The sequence below is a fragment of the Triticum dicoccoides genome, chromosome 5A (genome assembly GCF_002162155.2).
Source record: "Triticum dicoccoides isolate Atlit2015 ecotype Zavitan chromosome 5A, WEW_v2.0, whole genome shotgun sequence".
Lineage (NCBI taxonomy): Eukaryota > Viridiplantae > Streptophyta > Magnoliopsida > Poales > Poaceae > Triticum > Triticum dicoccoides.
In genome coordinates, this window is record NC_041388.1 from 695,219,490 (window position 1) to 695,246,997 (window position 27,508).

Here is a 27,508-nt window from a genome sequence, read left to right on the forward strand (position 1 = left end):
ACACACATTGATATTTAGTTGGCAGGACTTGTTACACACACATATGCTCAGTTGGCGTGGCAATGTAGTCTAGTTGCACACATATTAATGTTTAGTTGGCAGGACTATTGACACACACATATGCTCAGTTGCCGCGGCAATATAGTCTAGTTGCACACGCATTGATGTTTAGTTGCCATGACTATTTGGCACACACATATGCTCAGTTGGTGCGACAATGTAGTCTAGTTGCACATATATTAATGTTTAGTTGGCAGGAAGATTAGTTCGTCGAAGCATACCCATACGGGATCTAGTTTCGAAGAGCACGTCGTAAGGGTTTCAAAAGTGAAAACGGATCTTAATTTTGATGTTTGGTTTAAAAGTTATGGCTTTTAAAATGAAAATGAACTCTAAATTAATGTGTTTACACGTGGGTGCCTTCCAATTCGTAATTAAAAACATGTTGCATGCCTTTTCTACCCTTTTTACGATGAAAAAGAATCTTCCCTTTTTTGTTTAATAGGGACATAAATGATAAAAGTGACGGCCGCTGTGGAGCGCTAGCGAGGGCCACTCGCTAGACACGTTCAAAAAAAATCACTATATAGTATATTCAGCCAATTATTGGGGTACAGACACAAGCAAATTTCAGTGGACTATAGCATCTCATATATTTCGTGCAAACCAAAGTAGATGGTACGGATGACATAGTACTCTAGTTAGAATGAGGGTCTAGTCCCCTTTGGGCCCCATTGAGTGACCAGCACAAAGACGGCAACCACATTGCCAAAACATTTGGAGCATCATATTAGCTATAGATGATGTGGCAACATCATATAGCCAACAACTGGCTGTATTATTAACCATGCTCTCAGGCTTCAGCTAACTAATAGATCAGGAGCCAGCTAAACTAAGTTAACCTAGATGAAAAGTTGGCACACTTTCCAACCAGTCTAGAAATGTGCACAACATGAAAGACACTAACAGAACATAACTATAAAGGTTCAGAGCACGATATAGGCACAAGGTGAACAGTCATGATCATGAGTTTAGGCTTCATCTAAGTGTGCAAAGGTTAAAAAATATATAGTTTCACCCATCTGATTATCACTTTCAGCAAGTCAAACTCATGGTCCTCCCCATCGAAGCCTTCCATTTCCACTTCTTCGAGATTGATCAAGGAGAAATTTTTGCTTCTCCAGCTCCTGGGCTCATCGCAGGGACAATTTACCGGGCATTCTTCTTTGAACTAGAACAAATATGTGGATTACTACACTTCATATATATATATATATATATATATATATATATATATATATATATATATATATATATATATATATATATTGTTTTTGTTTGAACAAGCAGTACCATACATAACTGCAATATATTAACAGAGCAAAGTAGTATTACCTCTGATCTCTGTAGGATGATCTTAAGCTTTCGTGTAGCAGAACGAATCGGATGCATCCCAAGTAGATGCACGCAAATGCTCCAAAAACATGCCTCACTGATCTGACACGATGATCAAGCTCCATTGTCGTGAAATGTAGCTCCAAAACAGAGAAGTCGGTAACCAGATGCGTCTCTATCTCCTGCTCCAAGCTGAACTCTGCATCAGGATAACTAGTCGAACCCTGCAAAAAGAAACGGTAGTGTATCATGCATAGTCGCTCCATGGCGGCTTGGAGTTGGAGCGAGGCGAGCGCGGGTAGGAGCGGGCCGAGCGCTAGGTCGCGGAAGACGAGGTCGGGGAGGCGGGTCCAGAGGCCGCGCCACCGGCGGGAGAGGAGCCCTGTGCGCGCGGCGGCGCGGGCGCAGCGGAGGCGGACGAGGACCTGGAGGAGCAGATCCTCCGGCAGGGCGCTGATGAGGTCGGCTCCTCCGCCGGCAGGAACATGGCGGCGTGCGACATCCTCCATGGGAAACCCAACCCCGATTGCAGACGAGAGAGAGGGGAAGGGAGGAGGAGCAGATCCTCCGGCAGGGCGCTGATGAGCCCTTTTTTTACAGACAAAACGCCACGAATTTTGATTGAATATGCACAAAAAAAGAGTGTTCGATGTTGTGTGAACACAGTATTTAAACTCAAAATATATGTATGTGTATATGCACAACTCCTTGCCAAAGTAAAATTTTGTCAAAGTCAAACTTTATAAATTTTGACTAAATTTGTAGAGCGAACCAACATAAACAATTACAATACCGAACATACACCATATGAAAATGTATTTTTATCATGTATCCAATGGTTTTAGTTGACATTTTGTTTTGAGTTTCAAGGCAGGTGTTCTGCCGATTTCATTATTAAGAGAGAAAAATCAAAAACAGAGTGGCCCGATTTATATGAAAAATTAAGCCGAAAACCATACAACACACGATTGATCAAAGGGAAATTGTGCCAAAAACCACACCCATGCCGACATCGGCCAACTCAACTCCACCGCCAAAAAGCCTACAAAACCGAAGATGTTTGGGTGGACATCTCGGAGACACCGTCAAGAAGCACCGTCGCCGATATCCTTAGATCCCCTATCGAAGCAAGGCTTTCGCCCAGAGCCAGCCTCACCAACTTCGGCAGACCTCGGGAAAAGGCCGGCCACACCTACAGCCCCCACGGCAACCCTCGAACCTACAACAACCATGGCCTAGTGAAGAGGAGGAACTCTTCGTCGACAGCTCCAAGGAGCATCGTCACTGGTATCCTTGGATCCCCATCGAGCCCAAGACTTTTGTCCAGAGCCCTACCTCTTCACCTACTCGAACCCCGGGGAAGGAGCCCAGCCACTGCCAAGAGAGAGCAACCGGCAATAGCAGACCATAGCCTACGGATCCGAGAGCCCGCCGATCGGGCCGCAACATCACCAAGGAGGCAAGCGCACACCGACATTGTGAATATTGATAATTTTTTCTTTAAACTTAGCCAAGGTTTACAAAGTTTGACGCTGACTAAAATTTATATCACTAACTTTTTTTTTTGAGAACCTAACTTGTTAAAAAGTGAGTGTGTTTTTTTTTTTTACGAAAGAAAATGATTTCCTAGCCGAGTGTCCCACATTGCCTGTTATTGCATATGGAGCATGCAAATGGATACATACTACTATGCACGACATGTTGAAGGTTCACAAGATGACAAGATAATTTACTTCACTTTTTTTGTACAAAAAGAAATTCAACATTGAAAATAATGAACTCATCTACGAGTAAGTTGATCACGTGTAAATATAGAGGTTGTCACTTTCTCCACAGGGACTCGATTATGAGTACTCGAATGTTTTCACAGCTGAAGTGAGCAAACATAGGTGGCGAACAGAACAATAATCTAACTAATACTGCTGGTTCCAACTATTTTTGTTCTTTTCATGGTTAATTTAACTGGCAAACACAAATCTCAACAAGCAACAGATACAAGAAGATATTTCTCACACTTAAAGATCAATAAGTCATGCATGATATGAACATTTACAATAACGGATCTAATGATATTGATTTAGTATTGTAGATGTTATTAATTTTTTCTCTAAATTTGGTCAAAGTTTGACTTAAGGTAAAGTTAATTATGCAGAGTAGAAAAAAAAACTTACTCATTTCCTACTTAATGTGATTAGGATTACAGAGATGCTACTAGAGTATGGTTTATCTATCACCATAGCTGTCCTTGCCATGTGGTAGAAGAGCAGATGGATGCTAGAGGAAAAAAAACAAAGAGTTGCTAGAGGGACCATGTTGGATCTTGACCCGGACTTGGGGCGCTTGGACTTGGACCAAAAGGGAAAGAGATGAGACCACTGATCCTCTGTAAAATGCCTGCTTTGCTTTACTGTGATGGGAGTGAGCTAATTCTGAAGCTAATTAGGTTGATGTGACCATCAAAGCTTGCTGGAACCCTTACCAAACCGGCCACATGCTCGCTTCACAAAAAGAGAGGATAAAGTGAACATTCTTCTTCTCTGATGCTCTATCGAGCTTTTGCTCAAGATAAGCACAGAGCTAATCGAGGCTTAACATTTTGACTGGCATACGGTGTGTACACTAAATCTTGGCAATTTCATGACAAAGCCAAGCTATGACAATGCTATTCTTTCTTCAAGGAAAGAGCAAGAGTACACCAAGTTATTAACAATGTCATATTATAGGCCAAGGTTTAATTAAGAGCAAGAGTGCACCAATCCTAGCCTGTAGCTCCGTTACACCGCTGAAAAAACACCTCAGCTGCTCACTTTTGTCCATTGAAGCCACCTAGCAAAATTCTGAAACTGGATTGCGGAGTTGGTCCTCATGGGAGAGGACCATCTTGTCGATGAGCACCGCCGCCAATCCGTAAATGCAAAGATGAGAATCATTCCAATGCACAACTTTGGCTGTGGTGCTTTGACCCTGCAGGCAAATGAGGCAAAAGTAGAAACCAGTTTGGCTCAGTATCTCAGCATGGAAATATAGAGTCGACGCATGTAGAGAATGCTATCAATAGCAAATAAAACTTTGCCAATGAGTTTATGAATATTTAGTAGTAATACTGAAGAGCTGCCAGTTTTTCTTTTCATATACCCTTCTCTGTTTTTTGTCTGGCATTAACCCGATGGCCCATGAAAGTCAGTCAAACGAGACACCTAACTCCTGTTAAACTAGAAACTTCTTTTAGCGGCTACTAAGTACAACTGGTGCAAAATCGAATTGTGCAATGTAAGGATGTATGCACACAAACTCAGCAGTAAAATTTCCCCATAGAAAAAACACTAATACAGCATGTTCAGCCTATTATTGGGGTACAGGAGCAAGCTAAACTAAGTTAACCTAGACGAAAGGTTGGCATGTCAGCACCCCAAGCATTCTTTGCACAACATGAAAGAAACTGACAGAATAGAACTATAAAGGTTTCAGAGAATAATATAGGCACAAGGCAAACACTGATAAAGCCTGAGTTTACGCCTTGATGAAACTTTGCAAAGATAAAAGAGAATTAGTTCCATCTAGGAGCTTAATTATACTAATCACTGATGCTGAACCTTCTTACCGGAACTAAGATAAACGTTGCATTCCACAAATGGATACGCCTTGAAGAAGTCGTGTGATCTCAAACACCGATCGTTACTTGTGCTGACCTCATCACACATCCACACGGACATTCTTTTAAGCATTGGTGCGCATCTGAATATCACTTTCAGGAAATCAAAATCATGATCCTCCCCTTCGAAGCCTTTGATTTCCACTTCTTCAAGATTGATCAACGAGATATTTTTGCTTCTCCAGTTCTTGGGCTTATCACAGCGACAATTTACTGGGCATTCTTTTACCACCTAGAGAAAATGTGGATTAATACAATATGTTTACTGATGGTCCACAACTGAGACATTATCTCAGGAATGCACATAGAGTTTTCTTTTGTCTGAGCAATTATCATATGTATTTGAGATATATTAAAGGAGCAAAGGGTTACGTCTGATCTAAGTAAGACGATCCTAAGCTTTCGTGTAGCCGTACGAATCCGATGCATCCCAAGTAGACGCACCACACATGCTCCAAAAGCATGCTTGGCTGGTATACCAAAATGAAACTCAGTTGTCGAGAAATGCAGCTCCAAGACAGAGAAGCCGGTTACAAGAAGTGCCTCTATCTTTTGCGCAACTTCGAGCTCTGCGTCAGGTTTAGCAGTCCAACCCTGCAAAAAGAAATGGCAGTCTATCATGCGTCGGAAGTTCCATTTAGTTGGAAAATCGAATCAATTGAGTAGGGCAGGAGACATACAGGTGAACCCGACAAATGCAGGGACAGGACATAAACGTTAGACAACGGCAAACGGGCGTCGTCTTCGGTGCCGGTCTCGGTGAGCAACCGCTGTCCCTCGGTCTCTGCAGTGCCAGTATGCAAGGTCATCATGGAGAGTCCCCAACAAGAAATCTCCTCAGTCTCGATGGTATAGTAGCACTCCAACGAGACCTTCTTCACAGTTGGTGCCACTATGGACACCCTGAGCTCATTGATGGTGTGGAAGGCCACCGTCAATTGCTTCAGCATGGGGGCCTCGACGTCGATACATCTTGTCCATTTGGACCGACTCCGCACTTGCAGCTCCTCCAACGACTCCGATTTGATGGTGATGTCGCCGGCGGAGTGGTAGCAATCGTTGGCCACCCTGAGCACCCGCAGGCGTGGGCAGCGGAGGACAAAGTCGGCGAGGTCGATGTCGAAGCGAGGCAGCTCTACGTCGGTGACGAGCATGTCTCGCGGCAGGGCGAAGTGGAACTCCACCGGCGAGAGCCGCGCAGCGGCATCAAGCAGCGAGGATATCCGGTGCGAATGCCCCCGGCCCAGATCATCCCCGGCGACGCGAATGTCGAGGAGGGACACCCCGGGGCCGAGGCCGGCCGCAGCTTGGAGCGAGGTGAGCGCCGGTAGGAGCGGGTCGGCCGCGACGTCGCGGAAGACGAGATCGGGGAGGCGGGTCCAGAGGCCGCGCCACCGGCGGGCGAGGAGGCTGGTGCGCGCGGCGGCGCGGGCGCAGCGGAGGCGGACGAGGACCAGGAGAAGCAGATCCTCCGGGAGGGCGCTGATGAGGTCGGCTCCTCCGCCGCCTGGACCTAGCTTGGGACGGCCGCCATGGCGGTGCGCTGCATCCTCCATGGAGATCCCCAATGCGATGCGATTGAAGAGAGAGAGAGAGAGAGAGTGAAATTTTTTAATCATAAATTTGACAATAATCCTCTACTGTATATCTAAATAAATAGGGATTTTTTAACCTTCTCACGAACCACATCATCTAAATTGGTATAGCCGTTGATAGAGTATAGGTCAATAATCTACACCGTCCGATCAAAAGTTGACAAAATTATCAAAAACTGCTATTGCTAAGTGATAAATATCGATATGTCCCTTTCACATCGTCTGACTAGGCTGTAGTTCTCACTAAAATATGTTTGTGGACATTAAAAAGCCCACTGAAAGCCTATAGGTAAAGTCCATCATTCACAATCTCAAGGAAAGATTGTGGACATGGCCCACCCTTGCGGGCAGCCGCCGTGCCACTTAGAGCCCTTCCGGCGGGATTGTGCCACCACTCACCTGTCATCGGCCAGACGCTGCCACCCCTGATGCTCTATGAACAACCGCCGCCTGTTAGAATCCACTGTAGGGTGCGTTGGCTGCAAATTAAAATTTCCTACACGCAGAACATCCAGGAACATGCTAAGGGAAATGGATTATAGATCGTTACCAGTAGACGTGCAGTGTCGTGCAGCGAAAGTGGAGTTGAGGCAGCGCGTCCCCGGAGTCGTCTCCTCCTCGTCAATCTCCGACGCAGCCGATCGGTTCCCTTGAACAGGTTCGCCGGAGCGGCGCAAGTGCACCACCTCTAACGGTATCCGCGCGTGCAGGAGGAACGTCGTGCGACGGACTGCTAGGTCTGATAACACAACCGGCGGCGAGTGGAGGTGGCTAGTTGCAACACATGCAAAGCCCTAATGACAACGCCGAAGCGATCAACTCAATAAGTGTGCCGCACCTTCACTATATATAGGCATCCGTCGTGGGCTCAACACTTAGGCCTCGTACAGATCCTAAAGCCCAAAGTCTACTCGGTCACGTTTCAAGTCCAACTCGGATCACATCCGACCAGTGTCCTCGAAACCGTGTAGGTTCCTTCCCTTTAGCGCGCGACCCATTAGGTTCAAGTCGGCTTGGTCACGCGGGAGGTGGCTCGGTGGAAGCGAGGCAACCCCACGTGGAAGAACTAGATGTCGCGTGGGAGGGCCAGGCGGAACTCCGCCGGCGAGAGCCCCGCGGCGGCATGGAGCAGCAAAGAGACCCAAGAAGCCTCCCGCTCAAGCCCCACGACGCGGATGTCGATGAGGGTCACCCCGGGGTCGGCCGCAGTGGAGCGAGGCGAGCGCGGGTAGGAGCGGGCTGAGCGCTAGGTCGCAGAAGACAAGGTCGGGGAGGCGGCTCCAGAGGCTACGCCATTGGCGGGAGAGGAGGCATGTGCGCGCGGCGGCACGGGCGCAACGGAGGCGGACGAGGACCTGGAGGAGCAGATCCTCTGGCAGGGCGCTGCCGCGCTGATGAGGTCGGCTCCTCCATGGGTCAGGACGGCCGCCATGGCGGTGGCGGCATGCTATATCCTCCATGGGAAACCGTCCAAAACGCAACGAATTTGCATATTATGAGCAAAAAAAAGTGTACAATGTTGCGAGAACACGATATTTAAATTGAAAATATATGTACTTACTCCCCTTTGCCAAATTAAAATTTCGTCAAAGTCAAACTTTATAAACTTTGGCTAAATTTGTAGAACCAATATATAAACAATTACAATACCAAACATATATCATATGGAAATATATTTTATCACCCATCAAATGGTATTGAGCCGACATTGTAATATTGATAATTTTCCTATAAACTTAGCCAAGTTTTCATGGTTTCCTATACGGGAACATCTCCTCCCACTGAACGCGCATTGCCGGAAATGCTGAAATAAATTTAGAAATAATGAGAGCATCAGGATTTCAACCCTGATGGGCTGGGGATGCCACTGTCCTCAATGGCGGTGCCAGGAATTTAATTATGTGTAGTCAACTCAATGTTGTGTAGTCAAGATATGTGTATTTCTATAAATTTTGTATTTTTTTACATGTTTGTGCTTGTATATGATGCTTTTTTCACAAACCCGTGTAGTCAATTGACTACACAGCCAACATATGGCTTCGCCATTGATTATCCTCCTAACCATTCAAGCACATGTTGGTTCGCACTTTGTCAACTTAGTTAATAAACGATTATAGCAGTAGTGATTGTTGGACGCTAATTCAACAGCCGTGCCGCTTCTTCAATATTTGATCTTCTTTCTCCAACCGCCCAAACTAGAGGCGGCGGGACCGCCTGCTGCTGCCTCCCGTGGCCGGTTGTGCTGCCATGCAACCTCATCGCCCACCCTACTCTCACAGTTGGCCAGGCCATCCATCTACTCACCCACACCTCCTGTTATTCTCTGATGATGGCAGCGTCGCACGACAGCTGAACCAGTAAACCCTCGTACTCCCCTCCACATGGGTAGCCACTATTGCGTCTTCCTCGGCTCCGGGTCGTTCCCTTCCTAGGATCACCGTCGTCAACCGCCTTGGTGCTCTCGGTACAGTGTCGTCAACACGGTCAACGAACGACAGCCTTCGAAAGAGGACTATAAGTAGAGAGGCTGACAGCTGGCACCCATAAGGTCCATGGTTGCATGCAAGGAAATGCCTTCTTATTACGCGGGAAAAAAAGTTTCCTCCCCCTGACAGCTGGGACTCACCATCTACATCTTCTCACGCAAGGAAGTGACTCCTTATCCCTCCTGACAATTGGGACCCACCAAGTCAAAGCGTACGTAGCGTTATCTGTCTGGTCGCAAATGTATACGTATATACTAATCGATCGTCTCATGAGTCATGGCCGTGTAAGGAGCGAGACGTGTCGTAGTAGAGCCCCCTACATAGCAGTTTAGACAGTCCCATCTAAATCGTGTAGACATATATACAACCACGCTGCAAAAAAGACGATCACATACGTACATACGGGCGTGGTCACGAACGCGTACATCAACGACATCCCGTTCATCGGCAGCCAACCGGGTGGGTCGAAACAGAGAAATTGCTGCGTCGTGTTCATCGGGAACCAACCGGCTTGGATGGAACAACCGAAACGAAGTCTTGTAAATTGACCCCCCGGCTTGGGGTCAGGCGTACAACAAAACGAAGAAAACGAGGTTCTCTTCGACCGTCTACTTTCGAAATAGAGTCCTGTTCATCAGGGGGGAGAGTCTAGTGTACCACAAAACAGAGGAAACAGACTTCTGTTTAACCGCTTACGGTCGAAACGGGGTCCTATTGATCAGGACGGGTCCGACGTACTGTAAAATGGAAGAAACAAACAGCTCTCCAACCGCCTATGGTCAAAACGGGGTGTGGCATACCGTAAAAGTGACTCTACGGGCTACTGTTCATTCACCGTCGACTTCCTCCAATCTCCACCGACTACTGTTCATCCACCTCCACGGGGTCCTGTTCATCCACCCACAGTCGGCTGGGGGTGTGGCGTACCTCCCCACGGCCTCCTGTTCATCCAGCGGCAACCGCCTACTACCACGGGGTCATGTTCATCCAACCCCCACCGCGCGGCTGGTGTGAGGCGTACGAGCGGGCAACAACAACTGGAAGTGTTTATCCACAGCCAACCAACCCTGAAGGTCAACTCACCACCTCTCACGCAAGGGGCTCAATCGTGCGACTCGACTTGTGTCTACGTGTATCACGCGGGCGGCAGCACTGGGCACTGTTCATCGAGAGGCAACCCAACATGGACCGGCGACATCTCACACAGGGGCTCGACCGGGTTCGATAAGCAGCGAGAAGGATTGACCGGGTTCAGTTAGCGGTGAAGGAATTATTTGGGTTCAGTTAGCAGCGAAGGGATGACCGAGTACAGTACGTAATGCGAGGGGTCGATAGCTCGTGTTCAGTACACAGTGGGAGGGATCGATCAATCACCCGGGTTCAGTAAGCGAACGCCTCACACACACACGTGTACAAGAGAAACACGCAAAACACACTTCATCGCTCGGCCCTGACCATCCATCGTAACTGGTAACTTCCTGAAATTTTTCTCGCCCTCATTTTTACCATAATTTTTTACTTCATGGATGACTCAAAGAATGTCATGCAGGTGCGTCTCCGGCCCAGCCAGGACGAAAATTCCATTTTCTGTCATAATGTTTTTCATACAAATAGAAGCCCACCACATCTATGATGATACGTATTTTTGTCACAATTATCGTCATGGAAGTGTCATATCCATGATAGATTTTTTGTCGTTCGGACCATAATACCATGGATGTGTCTTTTTTATAATGGCGGGACATGCCTCATAAACTCATCGAGTCCGGTGGCCCCCTCCGAAGTGTACAAATTATGGTAGAAATCATTCACCATCTCCTTTAGGTCAGCCGGATCATCGATTAAGGCGTCAAGTGAATTATCCAATGCCTCTATCATATTGTTCTCTCTTCATATGCTTGCCCTAAGGTGATTTTGTTTTTGTTTTTGTTTTTGTCCCCGGCTGCCAACCACTTGATCCTAGACTGTTGTCTCCACACCAGCTCCTCCCTGTAGTATAGTTTGACAAGTTTTTCATTGATTTTCAGCTCCGCATGCGATGGCCCTACTCTTCTCGGGTCACATCTTAGGCATTATAGCTCAAGCTTGAGGAGTAGGGCGTTTTGGTGACCGAGCTTCATGGAGCCCTTTATTTTTGAAAAATTCAAAATTTGAACTTTTTGACTTCAAAAATTTCTGAAAATAAATATGCAACTATACACGGATGAGATGTATGTGTGTGTAAAAATTCAAGATGAAATACTTCGAAATGCGACCTATAGAAAAAAGACAAATTTCTGGACTTTGAGGATGAATAGTAACATGTGTTAAAAAGCCTCAGATTTGTCTTTTTTGCACAACCTTCATTTCAACGTATTTCGTCCTAAAACTTTACACACATGTGTGTTATGCCTCCATATATATACATACATACATATATATATATATATATATATATATATATATATATATATATATATAAATTTTTCCAGATTTTTTTGAATTGTAAAAATATGAATTTTCATGAATTTTGTGTTTTTCAAAAACCGGCCTCCATGGAGGCCGAGCTCCAAAAGGCATTTTCGAAGCTTGAGTGACTTTATCTCCTTCCTCGCACTCCCAAAAGTGTCATTGTTCCATTTTTTTGAGAAACAAAAAAAGATGAAACAATGACATTTTTGTTCCATCTTGAGAGATATGTGATGTAAATGCTCCTTGTTCTATATAATCTAGTATTAAAATGAGTCGGCCCATGAGTCGGCACATTGTCGCCGCTCCCGTATTGTACCATTGGGCAACAGGGCCTGGTTCGGCCCAAAGCGAGACAGCCCATTTCCATCCTGATATTTTCATTTGAGCAGTTAAATGGAATGGGGACGCTCGGTTGGAAGAATAAAAACATTATGTGGCGACATGTTGACTACCAGTGTCCACTATGATTCAACACTCGTTTTAGGCTCATCCTTCCCCCTTTTTTATGTTGGATTACCTCCTCTCTTTTTCTGTGTCGGCTCTTCGGCGTTGCTTGTTTGCGTTGCCTCTTCGCACTAACATCTCTTGCGTTATCCCCGCAAAAAAAAAAAACATCTCTTGCGTTAGTGCGATGTTTGCGTTTGTGAATTTCACACGTTTGGCTTGCTGTTTGTTGTAGCTATTAAGTACTCACTGCCAATTTCAAGTGTATACTTGTGGTTTTGCTTCCGCTGTCGAGTCATCCACATCTAGCATAGTAGTAGCATGCATCATTTTGTAGACTTTAGCGTGCCAACTCGGCTAGTGAAATTGGGAAATCCTATTCAAAACAAAAACTTAGCGCTTATGCGCCAAATATTGTACTCCCTCCATTCCATATTACTCGTCGCTGATTTAGTACAACTTTGTACTAAATCAGCGACGAGTAATATAGAACGGAGGGCGTATTAATTGTATGCAGTCCTCGCGCAGGTTTCCGATTGGCCGTCCCATATAACTTTCCGGCCTCGATTTTTCCTCTACCCAGTCCGGCTTGGAATTTTTTCAGAACTTCTGGCTAGATTTCCAGTCATTTTTTCTTTGTGTTTGCTGGCATGTCAATCTTGGCTTTTAATTTTATTTTTCTATTTCTGTCTGGTTTTACTTTTTCATTCTTTGTTCAATTTTTCATATTCATGAACTTTTCCAACTTTGTGTTTTTTTTTGAATTCGTGAACTTTTTTCATATTTGTGAACTTTTTTTTCAATTTTTTTTTAAAATTCACAAACATTTCTAAAATTCATGAACTTGTAATTTTAATGTTTTTTTCCAAATTTATGATCATTTTTATAAATTATGATTCCTTTTCAAATCCATAAACATCTTGTAATATCACTAAATTTTTCAAAATTAAGAAGCCTAACCTGTTTATTTTCGGGGAAGGTTGACCAGCGGCAACAGAAAACAAGCGAAAAAGAAGAAAACAACGAGCAAACAGATGGGCAAATGAGTATATGAGCCAGCGCGTGGGTGAGACACCGGGCTGCAGCCTAGCTGGGCGCACCCCCATTGTGTGTGTTATACGAACACTTTGGTGCTTAAGGAGAGATTATGAGGTATGCACAAATTCTATTTGGCGCTTATGCGTTAAACATTGTGTTAATGGTATGTAGCGCACGTAGGTTTCCTTTTGGTAGGCTCATATAAGTTACTAAGATTGGTTTTCTCTCTACCCTGTTTAGTTTTGGGAAACTTTCAGAAGCTTCCGACAGTTTTTTCTCCATGTTTTCTGACATGTTTTTCCCTGGGTTTTTTCTTTTGGATTCTATTTTTAATTTTTCACTATTTGTGACTTCTTTTTTAGAAAAATCATGGATTTTTTCAAATCTTTGATTTTTAAATTTCCTGAAAAAAATTTAAAAGCATAAAATTCCATTAAAACTGTATTCTTTTAATTCATGAACTCTAATTTTTTATGAACTTAGTTTAAAATTTGTAGACTTTTATTTTGTTAAAATCCGTAAAGAAATTTAATTTCACGAAAATTTTCAAAATTAGAAGACCCATCTTTTTTTCCTGGGAAAGCTGACCAATAGTAATAGAAAATTAGCAAAAAAAGAGATTAGTGAACGAGCATACAGGCAAACAAGGCATGCGAGTACATGAGTTGGCTCGTGGGCGAGACGCTGGGTGTGGCCCTAACACACCCCTTTTGCGCTATGGAACGAGAGTTGTCAATATCACTTTCTCGTAGTATGTTTCTGTTAGTGCCCCAACTCGCTCCACTTTGGCCCCTTTTCCATTTCTGCCCTTAGACTTGCTTCCTCTTTCGCTGGTATTTAATGTGCGTCTCTATGGCCGGTCGAACGACAATGTATTTTCGTTTGAGCAATTAAATGGAAAGGGGATGTTCGGTTGGAAGAAAAGAAATCATTATTTGGCGACACATAGGCTACCAGGTAGGTGCATGGGTTCACTGGTTTCGACTATACCATTCAACACTTTTTTCAGGCTAGTGCACAAAACAGAATTAAATGGTCCCAAATTAAGTACTCCCAAGAAAGAAAACAACCGTGTTCAATCAATTTCATATAAATATTTCCAACCAAGACCTGAGAAGTAAATGCCAGTGACCAACATAAATGTTTGGTATATATAGCTACAGAGCACAACACCATATTATTCGTTTGAAAGAAAAACGATGACAATTAAACATCTCGCGACTCCTCCTTGCTTGCCTCAACCTTTGCATGCATGTTGGGTGCACACAACTCACCGATCATCTCCTCCATTGCTTTCCAAGACGACCCCGTCTCCAACATGGACTCCATAGCTAGCACCGATAACTCAGCAACATTCTTTGCCGCTTCAGTTCCGACCTCTCCGAGCATAAGCTTCCTGACCACTTGTGAGTTGTGATATTTCTTGGCTCGCAACCAAACCCCGCATCGTTCTATCACTCGTGTGGACCCTAACCGCGATCTTGAGCTCATCGACTGCAAACGCTGCGTTGAAAGGTTGATCGGCCTTTCTTTCTTTTTTTCTTTTCTTTTTTTTACCCGCAAAAAAAAAAGAAAGGTTGATCGGCCTGCATGGGCCAAGCTGCCAGTGGCACAGCAGCCGTGACACTCTCCAGCACCGAGTTCCACCCGCAGTGGCTCAGAAACCCTCTCACGCTCTGGTGCTGCAAAATACCCAATTGATCCACCCACTCCCTCACCACTAAGCCTCTGCCCTTGGTACGCTCCTCGAACCCTGCTCCAAGATGATATTCTCCGGCCTCACGGCCCATATGAAATCTACCTCGGCCCGCTCCAGCCCGTCTGCAACTTCCTTGAGCTGCACCTCTGGAATCGCGGCCAGTGTCCCGAACGCGACGCACAGCACGCCCCGGCCGGCGGCTGCCTTCTCGTCCAGCCACTCCATCCATGATGGCCGGCCGGCGGCGGCGCGTCACCCGGCGAAGAAGACGCGGGCTGCGAGAGGCAGAGCGGGCCGATGGCCCAGGCCGTGGGCCTATAGTGCTTGTTCCAGAACTCCATGTACGGTTTCTCTAGGCCTTGGAAGGTGTTGACGATCAGGCCATGGCCCTCCTCTATGGCCTTCGCCAGCTTGCCGTGCAGCTCCATCATCGGCGCAACCGACGAGGGGTCGCCGAAGGGCGCCATCAAGTCCTCCAACGTGAGCTTGATGTGCGGGAACTCAGGCACCGTGAACGTCGCCGGATTGCCGTCGCCGTCGACGTCGGCGTGCTGCAGCGCCGGGAGCGGATCGTGGCTGATGCGCAGCTCCCGCATGACCTGTGCGAACGCCGAGATGCCTAAGAACGACACCTTCGGGACGCCGACCGTGGCCGCCGACGCGTTCGTCCAGTACAGGAACGCGTCGGCGAGGAGGAGGCTGGCCGGAGGCTCCATGGCGGCGAGCGACGCCTCGAGCTGTGGCTGGAGCAGCGACACGGCGTCTGCGAAGGCGGCTAAGGAGGCCATGGACGTGAGCCCCTCGGCGCTCTCCACTCCAGGCGGGATTGCCGAGGCGTCGGCGGGGAACGCGAGCTCGACGACGGCCGTGTCGTCGGCGCCGGACAGTCCCTCGCGGACGAAGGCGGCGTTGCCATGGGTTGTGAAGAAGGTGACGGTGGCGAGGCGGCGACGACGGAGGTGGTGGACAAGCTGGATGAGCGGGATGGTGTGGCCCTTGGCCATGAAGGGGAAGATTGCTATGTGAGGGAGGACATGGGATTCTGTAGAGGAAGAAGCAAAAGCCATCGCAGTGGAGTGGAGTGGAAGATGCAACGCGCGCTAGTCACATAGGTTTTCTGCGTGTGATTGATTTGATGGTTAGCAGAAAGCGCAATTTATAGGGGATGGATGGCAGTATAAACTTCCGTCAACGGCTGCTCAATCATGGAGCTGGATTAGATATCCATAAATTAAACCAAGTATATATACCAAAGAAGTGAGAGCAAAGAGATGTAAGGCATCAAACTTTTCTTCTCAATTTGTTTAGAACGGCTGCATTTCACTGATGGCCACTGCTTATATAAATAAAAATGAGACTAGTCGTTTGTATATCGGGTAGAATATATTCGGATGTTGGGAACACAAAGCTATATATCGCACCAGCTTCCAGAGAAACTCATGGAAAATGGATGTGGGGGGACACAGGGAGCATCTTTTGTCATCTTGAAGATACCAATATAAGCATGTAGAGAGCTGTATTATGGAAATAGTGCATTAGTCCAGTGATCACCCAAAATAGTACATACGGCAACAGTACTAACTGACGCTCACCTTTTCGTGGAGATAGAGGACAATGCAGACGACCAAAACTCTAGCCACCAGCCCAGCAGGGTTCAAATCCTGATGCTTGCATTATTCCTGAATTTATTTCAGGATTTTCAACGATGCGCTTTCAGTGAGAGGAGATGTTCCCGTCGACGACGAGGCGTCTACGGTGACTTGGTAAATCTCAAGATAATATACCGTCTCAGTCTCTCGGAGGTGCTTATAGGGGTAGGGTGTGCGTGTGTGCGTTCATAGGGGTAAGTGTATGTGCGTATGTATGAGCGCTTGCGTCTGTACCAATATTCAAAAAAAAAAGCCCTAACCATTTGAAGCAACATATCTTGGTTTCTCCCTGTAGTGGTGTACTTAAGAAAAGCTCCAACACACAATAAAATGGCAGCCAAGAAGAAGCCAGTATTACATTTGGTATTTGGCCTTTTTTTTCTGTTACCATGTAATCAGTCTTGTACTCGTACACTGAAGCTAAATCAACTAGAGAGTCTAAATTTCTGCAAAAAAGAAAAAGAAAACTAGAGAGTCTAAAGCTTGGTCAGTTAAAATAATGAGCTGAGTCTTTCTTATTATGTTTTGCCATTTTGTTTTTTTTTGTTTATCTTTTCGTTTTCAGCCCATGGTTTCTCCTATAACAACCAAAAGAAGTTGATACAATGATAACATTAATAAGTTGCTTGGCATGGCAGTTTCTCATTCCCATTATTGGAAGACTAGAGCTTGAAATATTTCTCTAGTAAAGGTAATATATGATGCGGAGCATCCTTCCATCCTTCCCATGGACTCTACACCGACACATCAAGCCTCACGTGGACCTATGACAAGAGCTAGAGCACGTGCTTTGGAAACCAAGGTGAACTCCTTCCTACTTAGCTTGCATATGGATACGAATGGAACATTGTTGCTACCTCACCAAGATACGCTATGTCTCATTAGGTACGAAGAGGAACACCACCAAGAGGCTCAGGAGCTCCCCCAAGGAGAAGAGGAACCACCCCAAGGCCACGCGGACCAAGACGGAGTGCAACAGCAGCAAAACTTGAAGTCCCAGGTGACCCCGTGCGCACGGGCCCCCGAGACCCCGTGCCCACAGGCTATCCAGGAAGTTGGAGCTGGAGCACCCCATGCGCATGGGCCTGTACTGTGCCCATGGGACCCCGTGCGCACGGGCCCAACTTACCCCGTGCGCACGGGCCCACCTTACACCGTGCGCACGGGCCTCCCAGGATGGACGGCTGAGACCCCCAAACCGAGCCCCTCTTCATCTCTTTCGACCCCAAAACTATATAAACCGTACCTAGGGCTATGTTTAGGGTTAGCAAAGTATGAGATGAGATATTTGTGAGCTTTGCTCCTTCTACCTTCCCATTTGTGGAATCAAGGCCCCCTTTTGGGAAGAATCCTAGTGGATTTCAAGACCTCCTCTAGGAGAAGACTATCTTCAAGACCTCATCTCCTAGGAGTGGAAGAACTTTGCCATTGTATCTTTCCTTTGCTTGTGTTTGTGACTTGTGGATCTTGTTTTGCTATTCTAGTGGATGTGTAATTGGGGAATTGTTTGAGTGATTTCCTCTTTGTGTTCTTGAGAGTTTGCCCTTTTCCCCCTCCAAGAGTGAAAAGATCCTCCTCTAGGATTTCATCCTATATCATTTTGATATCATGAGCAAGGTTGATTCACATCTTGGAGTCCCATCCCCCCATTTCCTAGCTTGATTTTGTTGTTTTTCGTCCAAATTCGAAAATCCCCACAAAAAATAGCCCAAATTTTTTTCTTGCAATTTGTTGGATCTTGTGAGATTTGGTTGTTTTGATCCACGAATTTGGAGTTTGGCAAGTGGATCTACCCATCTTTCTGCTTCCCCACCTTCCAAATCCTCGAAAATTGCCTTACCTTGGAAAATCCCCATGGATCCGGAGCCTTTCATCCGCTCCCAGCACACCCCATGCACACGGTCCCTCGAGACCCCGTGCACACGGGACCCCGTGCACACGGGCCTCACTTACCCCGTGCGCACGGACCATCCAGGAACTTTCGGCCATCTTTTGTTAGCACCATTTTGCTTCCATACCAACACTCGTGTTCTTCCGCACTATTTCTCGTGGTTGTTTGAGTTTCAGACCGTGGTTCCTCTTGTGTCCTAAGGTGTTTCGGCTACTTAGGCGCATTTGGACATCATCATCGCCGCCACTTGATCAACAACTCAGACGGTAACCGCGACGACATCTCACCCTTGCTTTTGCATTGATAACTCGAGCCATTTCATGTAGCTTACCCATCGAGACTAGCAAGTTGAGAATTGCTGGGCCACGCTATTGTGCACCGTAGTGATCTTGTTACCATCTTAGTGCCATAAGTCTCTCCCGTGCATATCTTACATACTTGTCTCATATCATACTTGGCTCTAGCTTAAAAAAAAACAAGAAAAGCTTTTAAGCAAACGAGGAGCAACAAAGAGCTTGTAAGCACTAGCATTGAGCCATTTTGCATATCATCTTTGACACCTCATACGTAGCATAGTTGGGATTGAAGACGGCACATTTCTCTTATAGGTTGGTGCACATGTGTATCTAGCCCATTTGAGCAATCGAGCTAGCGTCTCTCTAGTATTCGCACAACAAGAGCATTTTCCGTGGTTGCACATTTTGAGCTCACCCCTTGGTTGTGCGGATCCCATCTATCTTCCGTGTGTGTGTTCCTAGTGATATCTTTGGGTTTGATCTATTTGTTTTTACTTGCATTTTTGTGAATCTTCTCAACCTTACCGATATCTTGACTAACATTTGCTTGAAATTTTTGCCACCATCCTAACCGAGCTCCTCCATAAGACTTTTACTTGTAGGTGTGAGAAACAATTCCCGGTACCAATTCCCCTATTATATCATCGTGAGATCGTACTTGTTACATCCACAATCTTTGGAAAAGGTAACTTTGGTTTTGTTCTCTCATTGTTCCTACTCACCACCACTTTCTCATGATGGATAGGAAAAGTGCTTCTACCAACCCACTCTTCATGGAGCAAGACGACGACATGAACTCCTTCGTCACCAAGAGTCACCTCTTTGGTGCACAACGTGCTTTGCATCAAGAGCAATAAGCTATAAGTGAACGCATCGACAACCTTGCCGCCGACTTGCGACTTTCCGAGCAACATACAAGGGACTACTTCGACCACAAGCTCGACGATCACAAGCAAGAGAATGACGCAAGGATGGACGAAATTCGTGCTTTGTTGCTCAACCGCTCGTCTTCCACTTCAAGAAGGAGCCGTTCAAGCCGCCACTCCGACTTCACCCTCTCCGGCTCAAGTACACCGTCTTCGAACACTCTTCGACGTGCCGCGCGCAACGAGCATCACGCAAACCTCAATCATCTACGTGACACCGACTCGCAAGAGCATCGAAGACGTCAAACCCAAGAAGCCTTCACGCTAGCACGAGAACGGCAACGACAACACCAACATGAAGAGGAAGAGCGAGTGCGTCTACACCAAAATGCTCAAGATGCCGAGGCACAACGTCAAGAACAACAACTCCGTGACGCTCAAGCACTTGTGGCACAACAAGCTCTACACGATTCGAGTCGAGCCGTTGCCGACCGAGGCCGTCAAGCCCGTGAACAAGAGGAAGCACTTCGCGAAGAAATTCAAGAACAAAGATTTCAAGCTCGCGTGCATCGTCAAGTTCCTCCTCGAGCTCGTGAAGCTCCCCCACAAGCTCGCCAACACCATCAACTTCATCGAGAGCATGAAGACAATGGAAATCCTCCACGACAAGAGCAACATGAGGTTGACAACCCTCCGCATCAAGAGCACCACGAGTTGAACAATCATCTACAACATGTGCGTCATCATCCCCGATCCCAATACAATGAAGAGCAACGCTACGACAAGCTCAAGTTCACCATGCCCAAGTTCAACGGAAGCAACGATCCCGAAGAGTACCTTTCATGGGCATTGAAAGTTGACAAGATCTTCCGTTTGCACAATTATGAAGAAGAGAAGAAGATCGCGATGGCATCCCTTGAGTTCCAAGACTATGTCCTTATTTGGTGGGAACAAGTCATTGAGCGCCGAGAGGCAAGAGGTGATCCACCAATCACTACTTGGGCGCAAATGAAGGATGTCATGAGAGCACGCTTCGTCCCTACTACTACAACCGCGGCCTCTTCAAGAAACTCCAACAACTCAAGCAAGGAACCAAGAGCGTTAAACAATACTACAAGGAGATGGAGATTGCAATGGTAAGAGCCAATGTCACAGAAGATGATGAGCAAACAATGGAACGCTTCTTGAATGGCCTCAAACATCCCATCAAGAAGATCGCCGACTTCCGACCATACTCAAATCTCATCGAGCTAGTGCACCAAGCCACCAAAGCGGAACGCCAAGTGCAAGATGACTTCAAATATGCCAAGTACTCATCCAAGACCTACGACTCCTCTTCTCAAGCTCCCACGACTTCGGCAACTCCTACCTCAACTAGAGCATCACCAAGTATCGGCGACAAGTCAAGTTACAAGAAGACTTCGACAAGCGCAAGTCGTCCTCCTACTACAAGCAACTTCAAGCCGAAAGCTTCATCATCATCTACTCCAACCGATGAGACCATCAAGACAAGTTCCATCAAAATGTTTCACATGCGGAGGCCGAGGCCACAAGTCCTTCGAGTGCACAAACAAGCGCACCATGATCCTCAATGACGACGGAACCTACGACTCCATGAGTGAAGGAGAAATGGAAGCCCTTGAGCAAGTGGCCATGCACCGACAAGTGAACAACGAAGACGAAGATGATCAAGTCTTTTGCGATGAAGACTCAAGTCCCGCACTTGTTGTCTCCAAAGTCTTGACTCTTCAACATCAACAAGACGAAGATCAAAGATGCCATATCTTCCACACAAAGGCCGACATCAACGGACGGTCCGTCAAGGTCATCATCGATGGAGGTAGTTGCCACAACTTAGCAAGTGAAGAACTATGCTCCAAACTCCAATTGATCAAGACGAAGCACCCTCAGCCCTACAAGGTTCAATGGCTAAGTGACACCGGCACCATACAAGTCGAGCATCGAGTACAAGTCTCTTTCAAGATCGGCGCCTATGAAGACACTTTGGAGTGTGATGTCCTTCCAATGACCGTTTGCCACCTCCTTCTTGGGCGGCCATGGCAATTTGACCGAGGTGTCATTCACAATGGGCGTACCAATCACTATATCTTCAAAATGAACGGGAAAGAGTTTGTACTGCATCCTATGTCTCCAAGCCAAGTGCTCGCCGACAAGCAAAACACCCATCGTGGAGAGAATAGTGAGAGAGTGAGCCACCAAAAAGAGAGTGAGCGCCACAAGCCCAAATTGAGTGCCTCCACGATGAGCGACAAGAAAACCTTAGTCCTATTTGCCACCAAACGTGAGATGAGAGAAGTGTGTGAGAACCCATCAAGTGTCCTACACTATGTCCTATTTGTTGGAAATATGCCCTAGAGGCAATAATAAATTAGTTATTATTATATTTCCTTGTTCATGATAATCATTTATTATCCATGCTAGAATTGTATTGATAGGAAACTCAGATACATGTGTGGATACATAGACAACACCATGTCCCTAGTAAGCCTCTAGTTGACTAGCTCGTTGATCAATAGATGGTTACGGTTTCCTGACCATGGACATTGGATGTCATTGATAACGGGATCACATCATTAGGAGAATGATGTGATGGACAAAGACCCAATCCTAAGCCTAGCACAAGATCATGTAGTTCGTATGCTAAAAGCTTTTCTAATGTCAAGTATCATTTCCTTAGACCATGAGATTGTGCAACTCCCGGATACCGTAGGAGTGCTTTGGGTGTGCCATGTTGGAAATATGCCCTAGAGGCAATAATAAATTGGTTATTATTATATTTCCTTGTTCATGATAATCGTTTATTATCCATGCTAGAATTGTATTGATAGGAAACTCAGATACATGTGTGGATACATAGACAACACCATGTCCCTAGTAAGCCTCTAGTTGACTAGCTCGTTGATCAATAGATGATTACGGTTTCCTGACCATGGACATTGGATGTCGTTGATAACGGGATCACATCATTGGGAGAATGATGTGATGGACAAGACCCAATCCTAAGCATAGCACAAGATTGTGTAGTTCGCATGCTAAAGCTTTTCTAATGTAAAGTATCATTTCCTTAGACCATGAGATTGTGCGAGCTCGGGTGGACGAAGGGTTTATGTAGGACGACCTTTAGTACTGGTTCGTGCCAAGAACCGGTACTAAAGGGGCTGGAGGGGCCCCAGTCTGACAACATCCTGCCACCACTCTCATTAGTACCGGTTAGTGGCACGAACCGGTGCTAAAGGTTCGCCACGAACCGGTACTAATGAAAGCGGTCCGGCTAGCCGTTGGAACCGGCACTAATGTATATATTAGTGCCGGCTCAAATACAAACCGGCACTAATGTGCTTCACGTTTGACCCTTTTTCTACTAGTGTAAATAGCTTTCATCATCCGTTAGTTGTAAAGATGAAATTCAAACAGGCTTTACCAGCAGCTATCTAGCGGTTTATGCTACAGGCCGGAGCTTATTCTCAAAAATATAAATAGCCGAACTTTCATACTCAGGCTTGGCTTTGTCATATCTTGAGCAAGGCTGTGATTTAAGGTGTCTAAGCTGCATTTTGCATGGGTCATGCGGTGACATCAAGCAATTCGATGGGAAAAAAATGTTGGGGCACATTTTTTAGTTTTGAGCCTTATAAATGTACTGTGCTAATATCTACGTGCCACCTGCAAATACGATGAGACACTATTCCTCAACACCCCCCCTCTTTCTTCTCAAACCTGTTTTTATGAAGTGCATTATGTCATTGTTGACACTCTTAGATAACCTCTCGGCAATCAAACATTGATAATCCAATAAGACCCTTAATGTCAGCTAAATAGACATGTACACATGTAACCTCAGTAATTAAATAAAATCAATCATATTTATTTTTTAGTTTTACTTCTCATATTACCAAGCAAGTATTCATGTTTCATAAAATCAAATCTCATCAAAATATATTGTGACCAATTCCCGCAGCAACGCGCGGAGTATTACCTAGTTAAATCTATAGCACTACACACCTGAGCATGTGAGGCTGTAGGTAGCATCATTACCTAGGAGCGCTGGATCTTGGGGAGCCTTTAATTAGGAGCCGATTCATTCCAACCTCTTGGTCATGTTGGCATACACCGCGTCTGCTGCTTGTCCTTCAGTAATCAACTCTGTTGTGCGATCGGTGTCGCAAAATTCAAAAAGCGAAACTATATCAAAATTACCTCAAGTACAATCAAACTAACAAAGAAGGCCACGACAGTGAGGTCTGGGGAATCAGGACCAGGATGAGGTGTTGGTGGCAGTGAGCGGAACGCGGTCCGAGAAGAGACCTTGGAGAGGCCCAGAAGAGATCCTTGGGGAGGCGGGTGGTGCAATGGCGACGATGGTGCTCGGGGAGGTTGATTGCGACGCAGACTTCAAATTCTACGCACGTTGGTGGTAAGTCCAGGGGTACCAGCGCTTCGAGCAATTGATTCCAACGCGAAACCTAATACTGTAGATCTTTTAAAGGGATGTGGATACCCAGCTTCGGTGTGGGCGGCTTAATAGGGAGGCCCATCAGGGAAAAGATGAACAAAGAAACAAAGATCTATCGGTTGCAAAATGGAGGAGATGAAAAGGAAGGACGTTGGGAATGCCTTGTGTGGAGGAAAAAGTAATGAAAAGATGTGAGGTCTCCTTTGGTTTGGTTTGTAGGAATTTCATAGGATTTTCATATGATAGGATTTGCATAGGAAAATTTTCTTTGAAGTCCTTTGGTTTGTAGGAATGAATTCCTATTCCTATGTAGGATAGGAATCAATCCTTCACATTTTGGAGAAAAAAAACATTAGCTAAGACTCAATGGAAAAATTCCTATCCTATGCATCAAATGACATCTCTTTCTCTATATGAATTGAGATGCATGTCATCTCACTTCCTATGATTTTCCTATTCCTATAACATTCCTATCCTATGAACCAAAGGGGGCCTGAATATGAGTGATTTATCACCAGAAACTTAAATGTTTTCTACAGGTGGAGCGAGAGAGGGGGTTACTGGCCTTCGACTCTTGGGAAAACGATGGTATTTTTTTTCATAGGGAGAGACGCATGGGCTTTTTTTTCTTTCTCCGTGGCTATGCTTTGATCAGTTTTTACGCATGGAAATTAACTACTGGCGGGGTCAGGGCTGCTGACATGGCACATGTGCTGTGGTGGTATGGTTGCATGTCAAGGGAAATAAACTAATGGACCTAGCTACTTGATGATGTGGATAGCTTGCATGTTAAAAGAAATAGGATGGTGGAGATGAACTATTTAAATATTGTAGATTATAGATTGGAATCCGACCCAATCTACTAAAAAGTATTATGTCACTCACTCTTACTAAAAACGATAACCTACTCGCATTTAGCATTTGACCAATAAATATATATTGTATATGAGTTTTTTTAGTACCGTTTATATGTTCACTTTTGTAATCAGAAGTAAAAACTGATGGCTTTCAACTTTATGATGGATCGGACTAAAAAATCATTGAGTTTTACAAAATCGGAAGACATGCATCTATACATCTATACAAATATAAAAAGACACAAAGAGGCAGATCCAACTGATCTCGGCCATCAAACTAAGTCAATCAACAACCTAAATTGTTTCAATGGTGAGCGTTCAACGTGTTTAATGTGTAATTAATATCATACCAAATATTACACTAATCACAGAATTAACACACAAATAATAGCATATCTAATATTCACATGCAATTAATATATTGCCTAAATATTAGCGTGCGTTGCACGTGCGCATTTACTAGTATCAATAATTATTCGTTATATATTTATTGTGCATGATAATACAGAAGATGTGTTTCTATATATATTTATATATTGAGAGAATGGAGATGCATCATATCGACTTTCAAATAGAATCCATCAACAAGGGTATTGTGGCGATGTCATTAGAAGAGACCAAAAAATCATCTAAGTTTTATACAATGAAAGGCATAGCAACGTACCGGCATTATACTTGTAAAATCTAACTTCTCACACTATTGTCAACGCATACCGCTCCGCTTCTCTCCAGGCTCCAGGAACTAGTTCATCCACTGTATACAACATTCTCTACTTCCCACTCGCCTTCTTTTTTGTACATCTTTTGAATTTTTTTGGCAACCAATTACCGGCCAATGAGGTGTTGTACGACAATTTTTTTTGAACATCGGTACAGACGCAAGCGCTCATATATACGCGCATACACTCACCCCTATGAACGCGCACACGCACACCCTACCCCTATGAGCACATCCGAAAGACTGAGCCGACATATCATATTGAGATTTACGAAGTCACCGTAGGCACCTCGTCGTTGACGGGAACGTCTCCTCCCACTGAATGCGCATCGTCGAAAATCCTGAAATAAATTCAGGAATAAATGCGAGCACCAGGATTTGAACCCTGGTGGGCTGGAGATACCACAGTCCCTCTAACAATCCAACTACAGGTTGGTTCGCGTCACGACAATTATTAGGGTGGCCTTCTTTTTTGGCAACCAATTACCAGCCTTCTTTTTTGGCTGTGTACGCTTCATGAGTGGACCTAGTGATTTTTTTTTGGAAAAGAAGGTTAAAACCCTCGGCCTCTGCATCAATCGATGCATGCCGTTTTTTTATTAATTATTCAATAAAGGTCTAACAGGAATATACATCAAGCCACCCGAAATCACCACTCATACCTACAAACTTGATAATGTTGAGTGCTCTCACTCCTCATATCTAAAATCGATGTCATCGCCGATTCATCCACCTAAAGTGCAACAAACCTAAAATGTACACCACATGCATACGTTTTAGAAGCCGCCATCATCATCGAACCGCTGACCCGTCTATAGAAAAGAGACCCGCATCATCCTTGCCAGTCCGGACATCCGTCGACGCCACCATGGCGTCCAACGACACCACCTCCCTGCGCGCAAACTGCTGAGCACGTCGCGGTGGCCGCCAGTACACGATAGCACCATGCCGACACATACCACCCGCAGACATAGCTTGAAGTCTCTGGAACATCTGTCGTGCGTAGCACCTGCCGAATAGGCATGACACAGCGTAGCACCTGTCGACCAGGCATGACTTGACATCTCCACCGAAGCTCCGTACAAGACGAAGCCGCTCCACCTCCTGCCTCTGTCTTTCAGCACTGCTCCAAAAATGATGCTTCCAAGAGAGAAACGACACTGCAGTGTTGTCATTGTCCGATTTGGAAGACCATATCCTAGGGTTTCCTCTAGAGCAGCATGAGCGGCTCGATAGTAATTACAAGACGATGTCTTCATAAAGGTAACTCCGTAGAGCGCCGCCATCGCCTGTCGCCGGCTCGGTTTTCACCGACAACTATGTCTCACCAACTCGTAGCAGGACTAAATGAAGGATCTTGAGATCCGACCACCTCCGACGAGGAGATGATCACCACAGCCAAGCCCAGGGTCGCCGCCCCGGGAGCTCGTATGATGCAAAACAAGACCAGGAGCACCACCGTGATCTGAAGCCGATTGAGCGGCCGCAGCATGGCCGCCCCCGCTGCGGCTACAACCCCGCTGCCACATCCCAGCCGTCATTGTCCAACATCACTGCTGTGGAGATCGAGATTGGACCCGCCACATCGATCTTGAGCCGCTGGCGCGAGAGGAGTAGGCCACCGCTGCCGAGCCACTCGGGCTTTGCCCTGGCGTCGTCGCCGATGGCGGCGGAGAGGAGAGTGGCTGTAGGGGACCGAAGGAAGTAGGAGGGTGCACCCCGGTGCGGTGCGGCGGCGCCGCATGAGAGCAGGGGTAGGGTTAGGCAGGGGTTCCTTGCTTTCTCCGCCTGTTACCTACCTGCCGCAAGCGGCGGAGTTTCTTAAGAACTAACTACCTAGTGATTCTGTAGCAGACCTAGGACATTGTTTTTTACCTTTCATGCGGGACTGACCAGTAATGAGTCGACTGAAAATGCATTTTGAGTCAGTTGATCGTTTTCAGCCGTCCGATGCAGATCCAACGAACTAGATGTTGTCTTTTACCTCCGGCTAGTAT

General features: G+C 45.8%; 2 protein-coding genes and 1 pseudogene across 2 annotated transcripts; all 3 read right to left on the reverse strand.

Annotated features, from left to right (window-relative positions):
• Positions 1-765: 765 nt before the first annotated feature.
• LOC119298503 lies at positions 766-1,949 on the reverse strand. Its single transcript, XM_037575881.1, has 2 exons — positions 1,396-1,949; positions 766-1,231 (listed from the first exon to the last, which is right to left on the reverse strand). Exons 1-2 carry the CDS (start codon positions 1,902-1,904, stop codon positions 1,210-1,212), a joined length of 531 nt encoding a protein of 176 aa, XP_037431778.1. The 5' UTR covers positions 1,905-1,949; the 3' UTR covers positions 766-1,209.
• Positions 1,950-3,663: 1,714 nt separating this feature from the next.
• LOC119300491 lies at positions 3,664-6,603 on the reverse strand. Its single transcript, XM_037577432.1, has 4 exons — positions 5,728-6,603; positions 5,420-5,641; positions 4,997-5,279; positions 3,664-4,359 (listed from the first exon to the last, which is right to left on the reverse strand). The coding sequence occupies exons 1-4, from the start codon at positions 6,601-6,603 to the stop codon at positions 4,322-4,324; spliced, it is 1,419 nt and encodes a 472-aa protein (XP_037433329.1). The 3' UTR covers positions 3,664-4,321.
• Positions 6,604-14,166: 7,563 nt separating this feature from the next.
• Positions 14,167-15,847, reverse strand: LOC119298504 (annotated as a pseudogene).
• Positions 15,848-27,508: the final 11,661 nt, after the last annotated feature.